The sequence below is a fragment of the Oncorhynchus keta genome, chromosome 27 (genome assembly GCF_023373465.1).
Source record: "Oncorhynchus keta strain PuntledgeMale-10-30-2019 chromosome 27, Oket_V2, whole genome shotgun sequence".
Taxonomy (NCBI): Eukaryota; Metazoa; Chordata; class Actinopteri; order Salmoniformes; family Salmonidae; genus Oncorhynchus; species Oncorhynchus keta.
The window spans coordinates 36,078,270-36,087,915 of NC_068447.1; the positions used below are offsets into that span (position 1 = coordinate 36,078,270).

At 42.3% G+C, this 9,646-nt stretch overlaps 1 protein-coding gene across 4 annotated transcripts; it reads right to left on the minus strand.

The window, feature by feature from the left end:
• Positions 1-1,456: 1,456 nt before the first annotated feature.
• LOC118359885 (zinc finger protein 578-like) lies at positions 1,457-4,908 on the minus strand. Of its 4 annotated transcripts, none has more exons than XM_035738763.2 (3): positions 4,763-4,903; positions 3,568-3,701; positions 1,457-3,325 (listed from the first exon to the last, which is right to left on the minus strand). In XM_035738763.2, exons 2-3 carry the CDS (start codon positions 3,687-3,689, stop codon positions 2,446-2,448), a joined length of 1,002 nt encoding a protein of 333 aa, XP_035594656.1. In that variant the 5' UTR covers positions 3,690-3,701; positions 4,763-4,903; the 3' UTR covers positions 1,457-2,445. The 4 variants fall into 4 exon arrangements, with proteins under 4 accessions (XP_035594656.1, XP_035594658.1, XP_035594657.1 ...); XM_035738765.2 differs by having other exon boundaries at positions 3,621-3,701; positions 4,763-4,901; XM_035738764.2 differs by lacking the exon at positions 3,568-3,701 and having other exon boundaries at positions 4,763-4,908.
• Positions 4,909-9,646: the final 4,738 nt, after the last annotated feature.

Sequence of the window (9,646 nt, forward strand, 5' to 3'; positions counted from 1 at the left end):
TACTCTACGAATGGATTAACCAATCAACGGCGTCGTTTTGGAGGAATCAGCCAATGATTGTAGTCGGTTGCTCCGATACAGATAGCTAACAAATCAACTGCAATTGTTCAGAGGTGGCTGACTCTTGTCTATACCCAATCAAAAAGGGTACATAATGTTACCGATATTATGCGACCAATGGGATGGAAACGCCGAAAAATGTGCGGTGCCTGCCAATGACGGGATTCGATTATCTGGCCTCGGTTACCCCGGTGGAAATGGCATTGGTGAAAAGTAATAGCATTCGTTTTGGAACCAGGTTTTTACCACCCGGGCGTGAGCCAGGTTATAGGTGCCCTTTCAAAACCCACAGCGAAACCTAGGCAAGATTAAGCACGTGGAGTAATGAGGATTCCGTGTTCACATGCAAACGTGGTTACTTTTGATAAAAACGCTTTATCTGCCTTCCAAATGAAAATTAGTTTGAAAATTCTAACATATTTTATGGAAAATAGAAGTATGTTTCTGACCTATGTAACGTTTCGCCTAGTTGACGTCATGACCATGAGACGCAATTACTGTAAGATTTCAAAGGTTGCCCCTCCCTCACCGCTTTTGCCCGTTCACGTCGAGGTTCATAGACGACTCATATTAATAGAACTCCCTCAATATCGCGTAGTTTGCAAACGCTTTCAAGGGGCAGGGCTTTGTTCCAGATAATCCTCTAGTCTAGAACATAGTTTATAGACAGATCAAAATGGATTAGCAAAAAATAAAAGTGAGTAAAATAATAACTCTACTATGGCGGTGGTAGACCAGGGAATATCAGATTAGAATTACAATATATGCGGTTTCTGGAGGTAACTATAACGACAATCTAAATTCAATCTAACCAATATTTACATCGGAGATAGGAGTCAACATAGGGCCCTAGATTGTCATGTTTACACAAGCAGATTTGAGTGTTTACCTCTTGTTGTAAAACAAGGATGATATATGGAGCAGACGCGTGCCTCTTTAAAAATAGACTCAGCGAAATGACGCTGCCACGCAGATATTGTGCGAGATTCAAGACTTCGTTCTCAGTCACACACAGCATGGGCAGGTATCGCGTCACGCTGTTACTGGACCAAACAGGGGAGAAGTTGAGCCGTGCGCTTCAAAGCTCTTAGTTGTTGCGGAAATTGACCCACTTTGAGGTTTAAATTCTGCACCTACTTCATTTCAGATTCTACCTTTAACATATTGTAACAGTGAAGATAAGCGATACACGGCTGCTGTATTACAGAGCCGGACACAAAATGACTTTCCAGTATTCATCACACCAGTTAGGTTAGGTATTTGGATGTTAGCTGCAAAACTTAAAGCCACGTGAATCAATATATTTCTATGCATGCTTACATTCACTTTAAAATTAGTTTCTTGTGACATGAAAAACAAATACCTGGAAAGTGTCAATAATAAAGACAAAGGCAATAAATGTGTAAATAATCCCATTATCAATTTAAAAAATACATTTTACAATCAGCCTGAGGTAGTTATGCAGAATTCAACTGGAGACATATCATTTCGACATACATAGACTCTGTTACCCAAATGTAACAACACTGTCCACATTACACAGACTACAGATATCGGGATTCACTTGTTCTTATGACAGGTACATTTAGTAGTTAATCAACAACAATGCATCATGATTATTTTTTGCTTACATAAATTGGTGAAGGCAATTTCTGGACAACTCAATGGTTAAGGCCCAGTGAGAAACCCTACAGGCCTCTATGAACATAATCTGAAAAGCAGATGAACATTATTTGATATGGAAATACATTTTGATGTGCCACATCAGAGGAGTTAACTAGTTTAATAGCATGTCATTTAATAATGCATTGACACTAGACCTTACATGGCAATGAATCAAAACAACTGAATGAATCATAACTCAAAAGTGTCTATATTCTATTCTAATACAAAACAATTGAATGAATCATAACTCAAGTGTCTATATTCTATTCTAATACAAAACAACTGAATGAATCATAACTCAAACGTGTCTATATTCTATTCTAATACAAAACAATTGAATGAATCATAACTCAAAAGTGTCTATATTCTATTCTAATACAAAACAATTGAATGAATCATAACTCAAAAGTGTCTATATTCTATTCTAATACAAAACAAATGGTAAAGATCTCAAAAGCGAAACCATAACATTTCAGAGGACAGTTAATCATTTGAAATGCTTGACAGAATGTTTCCAAATCATGATCAATTGTGGAAAGTTATTTTCTCAAACTCATGAAGGAATAAATACCTAAATCATGATGCGAGGCAAAACAAGTGTTTCAAGGTATAACTCCTTTCTGAAACAGCGTCCACATCGGCGGAGATGAAACAAAACAAACTTATTTTTCAAATCATGATCGGACTAATTATCCCATTTTGTTTTATCATCACGTGGGATCATATAATAACCTCAATGTCATAAGCAACTTTTTGCAATTTTTCTCCTTTAGTTAACAACACAGGCCAAAGTTCCTCTTGACGCACATAATTCACTTTCTCTGCTGGGCCTGGATGTTTGACTCTACTCCTCTTTTTCTTCTTTTTAGAATGATCATGTTTAGTTGAGAGATCATGGCTCTTCTTATTAAGCTTCTTGTTAAGCTTCTTAAGATGCTTGGGTGTGAGTGTGACCTGAATGGGAGGTGTTGGTTGCATCGTGGATGTGGACTCAAACCCAGGTCGGGGCTCGAGGTCGGGTCTGGGTATGCCCCCAGGGTACTCGTGACGCTGGCAGAAAAGCACGCCACATTTCCGGCAGCGATACGCCTCTTCTTTGGCATGGATGGTTTGGTGACGCTTCAGGTTGTGGTGTGTGGTGAACGAGCGCTCACACTGGTCGCAGGGAAAGGGCCGCTCCCCAGTGTGAACCCGCTGGTGCTCAGTGTAGTGGCTGCGGCTCAGGAAACGTTTCCCACACACACCACAGGGAAAGGGCCTTTCTTCGTCGTGGAACTGTTTGTGTCTCACCACTTGAGGAAAAGAGAAGAAGTTCTGGCCACACACCTCACAGGTAAATCCTCCAACTGGGTTGGCGCTGTATGAAGGTGGCAATAGCAGAGTGGGGGGCCGCTTGTACGGCTTCAGGGAAGGTTTTGGTACAATTAAAGGAGTCGATGGGGCAATCCGTTTTTGTACTTTCAGGTTACCAGTAGATTCGTTTTGAAGAATAGCCATTACAGCCTCACGCACTTTGAAAACCGCAGCACCTGCTGCAGCCCTCTTAGCCAGCCCATTGGGCCCAGTTTCCTGGTCAGCCATGTCTACTCCACTCAGGACCCTGGCAAAGCAATGAGTCAGAAATATAGATCAGAGGTCAATAAAAATCATTAGGGACAGAAACCTCTGAAGTACAGTAAAAAAAGCATTGATTGGCTTGATGTTAGCAGAGAAACACAAGTGCCCATACTATAGCAAATATCATTTTCTTTCCAATTTGTAATAGTTCAATAGTTCAATGTAGCTAGCTAGCTAACATTGAGCCATTGTTGACCTGGCTAGCTACCCAGTGCATCTTCTTACCTCCAGATAGCCCAAAGGGCAGTAGATGGCAATATTGAATCGTTTGATCTTACCGTCCAAAGGGACTGCATGCAGCCGGCTATAAACTTGTATCCCCGTGGACCGGTTCGTACATAAAACATTCTCCATTCAGGCTGCAAAGGATTTAATGGCAAGGTGGGAAATATGTGCATAATTTCTTTATGAAACACCATTTTACACCACCATGCTAGAGTTTAAATGCTAGTCCTGGATGTTGCATATCACGTTCTGCCAATCAGTTTGTAGCAGTCTGTTTATTCTTGGGCTGCGGTCCAATTTTGTTATTTTTACACCCTCAACTCTCGCACTAACTACTTTCCCTCGGGGGAATCCCCGTTGAAACCGGATGCAATTTGGTGGCAGTCCAATTCACAAAATTCACCCCCTCAGCCCTTTATTCAGCTTGAGGGAGCAACTTTGATCACTTGTGGGGTTGATATGTCCCACAATTCAATGCAAACAGTAGTGACGTGTCAAACGTCAGTGGCCGTGAAGTGTCAAATGTAATCAGCGCTGCATTTTTCAGCATGCGAGAAAAAATTACAATGCTAGCTTGCAAGCAAAAAAGTGACATAATATTATCAATGACAGATTTTAGTGGTGGCCAATGGGAATATGAAGTTCAGTAGCGACTCAGTGGGGAGCCTATAAAATGTAGCTAGCAAGCTTCATAAACATTTTTGGGGAATTCTGAAATTTATTGGAATATATTACCGAAATATAAAACTAGCTAGCCAGCTATTTCTTTCCGCCTTTGCCATTAAAATCTTTTTAAGGTGTAAGTCGACTGAATAAAGAATGTTTTATCTACAAACGGGTCCACAGGGGATATGAGTGTATAGCCGGCTGCATGCAGTCCCTTTGGACGGTAAGATGAAACGACTCAAAATCGCCATCTGCCGGCCTGGGCTAACCTTCAGTAAACTCACATATTTGCCAACTACATAAAGAATGCAAATGGGTTGTATCCGGCTATCTAGTAAAATAATGTGGAAAGTAGCTAGTTAGGATAGTTAACATTCATGATGGCTCGTTCTGCTAATAATAGCTAACGTTAGCTCATGCGACTTTTTCAAAAGATAATTTCTGGACCATCAATACTTGAACGTTTGCCATTCATATAGCGTTACGCAAATAGTATACTAAGGGTGGCAGTAAATATAAAACTACTTACAGAAAATAACGTTTAAATGTTGTTTAAAGTTCTCGGATGAAATTGCACAAATAGTCAAACTAGTCAAATTTCATGGCAGTCTTCTTGAGCGCTTTTTGCATGTAAAGTGCAACATCAATACATCCCGCTGGAAACATAAGCACCGAATTTAGTTCCTACAGTACTGTACATGCAACTCTGTAACAATTATAAATCCTACCAAAAACATCTATCTTTAAGTGGATCTATAAGGTTTTTAAAATAAATAAGTATATATATGTGAACACCTGCAACCTTGCCGTGAAAGTGTACTTTGTCATTACGAAATGTGTTTGAGATCATCAATTCTGCTCAGTTGCCGAAGTAAGTATGAAGGATTTGAGTAGCCTAACTATCGCCAGGATGTTCTGAAATTAAATCTGTGAAAACGCATAGACAAGGATTTTGGTAGAAAATAGAATTTAATCAAAATGTTCAATCTTCTTAAAAAGTATCTCACTCAAAAAGTTAGGTACTTGATGAAGTTCTTCAGAAATTCTGCCAGGTGTCACTATTGTCTGCAGAATAGCCTACAAAGCGATTTGGAAAACAATAGATAATTAATTTACTCCAAATAATTTAGGATGACACATAATTTACTTATGACCCAGATTAAACAGTGGTGTAAATAGAGGAAGCAGTGGTTGGCACTAATACTTTTGTGTATAAACATAGGACATACACTAAGTTACAAAACCCTAATAGTGAGTTGCACCTCATTTTGCCTTCAGAACAGCCTCAATTCCTCGGAGCATGGACTCTACAAGGTGTCAAAAGCGTTCCACAGGGATGCTGTCCCATGTTGAATCCAATGCTTCCCAAAGTTGTATCAAGTTGGCTGGATGTCCTGTAGGTGGTAGACCATTCTTGATACACACATTGAGCGTGAAAAACCCAGCAGCATTACAGTTCTTGACTCACTCAAACCGGTGCACCTGGCACCTACTACCATACCCCGTTCAAAGGCGCTAAAATATTTTGTCTTGCCCATTCACTCTCTGAATGGCACACACAATCCATGTCTCAATTGTCTCAAGGCTTAAAAATGCTTCTTTAACCTGTCTCCTCCCCTTCATCTACACTGATTGAAGTGGATTTAATATGACATGTATAAGGGATCATTGCTTTCACCTGGATTCACCTGGCCAGTCTATGTCATGGAAAGAGCAGGTGTTCCTGATGTTTTGTACACTCAGTGTATATAATGGCTATTTCAGATGGTGTATGTGCGTATGCTTGGTCCATGTGTGTTTGAATGAGAGAGAGAGACACAGTGCCATTATATAGAGATCCAGTTTTTGGTGGCCATTGCTATTTTATGCGAGAAGGAGAGAGGTCAATGATGAATGATGGGGGTAGGTTAACACCACCCCTCACCACCCCTCTCCACCCGGGTGATAGACTGCACTCCAGACACAAGTGTGGAAATTGATCTATCATGCTGCTTCTGAGAGTTAAATCAATATCTGTTTCATTTTTTTCTCATTGCAGTGCTGAGAGAAACAGCAGATCCCCGTTGACACTAGTCTAGTACAAACCTGTATTTTACTCTACTGTACCATTCTCTGTCAAATATTATCTACTGGATGTGTTCGATGTGGAGAGACTTGTAGAGTATGGTGTGTGTGTGTGTGTTTCTGAATTGGCTATTTAAATACACTATATTCAAAAGTACACACCTTCAAATTAGTGGATTTAGCTATTTCAGTTACAACCGTTTCTGACAGGTGTATAAAATCGAGCACACCGCCATGCAATCTCCATAGACAAACATTGGCAGTAGAATGACCTCACTGAAGAGCTCAATGACTTTAAAACGTGGCATCGTCATAGGATGCCACCTTTCCGACAAGTAAGTTTGTCAAATTTCTACACTGCTGGAGCTGCCCTGGTCAGCTGTAAGTGCTGTTATTGTGAAGTGGAAATGTCTCGGAGCAACAATGGCTCAGCCTGCGAAGTGTTAGGCCACACAAGCTCACATAACGAGACCGCCAAGTACTGAAGAGCGTAGTGCGTAAAAATTGTCACCATCTGGCAGTCTGACAGACGAATCGGTGTTTGGCGGATGCGAGGAGAACGCTACCTTCCCCAATACATAGTGCCAACTGTAAAGTTTGGTGAGAGGAGGAATAATGGTCTGTTCGGGCTAGGCCCCTTAGGCCCCTTAGTTTCAGTGAAGGGAAATCTTAACGCTACAGCATACAATGGCATTCTAAACGATTCTGTGCTTCCAACTTTTTGGCAACAGTTTGGGGAAGGCCTTTCCTGTTTCAGCATGACAATGTCCCCGTGCACAAAGTGAGGTCCATACAGAAATGGTTTGTAGATATCGGTGTGGAAAAACTTGACTGGTCTGCACAGAGCCATGACCTCAAACCCATCGAACACTTTTGGGAAGAATTGGAATGCCGACTGCGAGCCAGGTCTAATCGCCCAACACCAGTGCCCAACCTCACTAATGCTCTTGTGGCTGAATGGAAGCACGTTCCTGCAGCAATGTTCCAACATCTAGTGGAAAGCCTTCCCTGAAGAGTGGCAGAATAGCAGAAAAGGGGGCACCAACTCCATATTAATGCAGATGATTTTGGAATGAGATGTTCGACGAGCCGGTGTCCAGATACTTTTGGTCATGTATTGTATGTATTTCATTGTGTTTACATAACAATCCAAACCAGACGGTTGAATCAGCTTGTGTCTGAAGAGAAACAACTTGGCAGCGTTGGCCCCTTCCCTCCATCCTTCTATTCCTCCTCCCCCCCCCCTCTCTCTCAAGGTGACACTCTTCCATCTGCCCCTTCCTCTTCTTGCCAATCTCTATCTCTTCATTTAAACCCCCCCTTCATACTCTGTCCCTCAATATCTCACCTGTTTTGCTCAAGCATACTGTGTTTTGAGGTTGACAGTTATTTGTCTTTATTGATGGGGCAAGTTGTCACAGTAGCCTGTGTATTTGTGTGTGTGTATACTGCAGGGAGATAGAGGTAGAGACAGTTCACATAAACATGTATGTTTTATCTCCATCCCCGTCTGGCCAGATGGCACTCTGAGTCTGTCTTTTTACTGTGGCATCATTCACAGCCAAGTGAGATCCTCCATATGTGGTGTATCCCACCATTGCGTCCTTCATCTCTCACCACACAGCATCCCCAATTGAATTCCCCTCATCCTCTCCCCTCCTTGCCTCATCCCATAGGGGGATAGAGAGGATGGCTTAGGGGTGGAGGAATGGAGGGATGGGTAGACATGGGAAAAAGAGGGAATGGGGGTGTTTTGTGTGTGTGTGGGACGTCTGTGTGTGTGGTAATGTGTAAGGTAAAGAGGAGGATCATCTACTCCATGATCTTGTTCAATCCTCACTCGCCTTGTTGATTAAGTCAGTATTTTCCTTCTTTCTGTGCTTTACAGTTGACTACAACAACCTTTCTCTTTCCGGTCAACGTCCGAAAGGACACTAATTTATATTACACCTCTGCTTATTAGCCATCAATGACCGTTGTGCTTATTCTCCCGTTACATGTCTGACATCCAGTCTGGATGTGTTGTTATTACCTGGTGCTGTTTGTTGCTATGTTAAGGTATTGTTGACAGGCTGTTGTGTTTACACAGGCAGCCCCACACAGCCCACAGGCTCAGCCTCAGCCATGTCCGCCCTGCCGAGAGAGACTGAGCTGTCTGCCACGCGATCCGTCAGCCGTGTGCTGAAGGGTTGAGCCACTACAACGCAATTACACATTCATTTCACCCAGTCCAGGCCAGGTATGGCAGTCTCCCCTCCCCCTCTATCCATCCCTCCCTCCCTTCCTTCCTTCTCCGGCTCCTTCTGTCTTCCTCCACGGCACACACAAATCCTCTCCATATTCTCTTGCTCTCTTTCTGCCCCTTCATCCCCTTCCATCTCTCCTTGATCTGGCTCAAATTCCCCACTTTTACCCTCTGCTCCCTCCTCTCTAATGTTCCCTGTCTTCTTACCCAATCTCCCCGTCAGCTGTAGGTTCAGACAAATGCAGAACAAAGGCCAAAAGAGGACAGGTAGAGCATGCAGAGAGGAACGTAGGAGATGACATAGGAAAGGGGGAGCAATGAAAAGAAAGGAATCGGAATTAACATGAACCACGAAGGGAGGAGAGGAGAGACTGGAAGAACGAGGAAAGAGGGAGGAAGGGGGTTGGTTGTAGATTGCTGAGCTAGCTGGGGACCCCTGAATGAGGAATGGAGGGTGATGCAGAGACTGGCTCTAATGTTATATTGATCTGACACAGCCTGAGGGCACATAACTCTGACTGTGTGACTGGTACTAGAGAGAGAGATAAAGAGAGAGAGAGAGAGAGAGAGAGAGAGAGAGAGAGAGAGAGAGAGAGAGAGAGAGAGAGAGAGAGAGAGAGAGAGAGAGAGAGAGAGAGAGAGAGAGAGAGAGAGAGATCGTCTGATCGTGGTGGATTAAATTGACCAAGATTAAAAAGAATGGTACATTGTTTTATTCTGTGTGAGCTAGATAGAAGAAATATGAAGATAATAGAGCTAAATATTTTATCTGTACCTATCCTGTCAAACATTAAAACACCCATTGGGTTGTTAACACCCTGCTGTTTGACTGAGAGCTGAATTACACTGGCATTCTGTTATCACGCTGTCAAGAGATCCAGTAGCTCTTATGTTACTCTAGCAATCCGTACTAATGTTATAGATCCTCAGTTTGACAGTGAGTGGGTGACAAGACCCATTTGTCGCCTAAGCAAGTGCTCCTCAGTCTCCACCCCTATCATGCATTTGGCTCAAGCTGATAGTAGAGCTTTTAAAATTCCAGTGAAATATTACCTGAGGTGTGTGTCTATTGAAAACGACACAACGTAGGTGTAATGTACATGT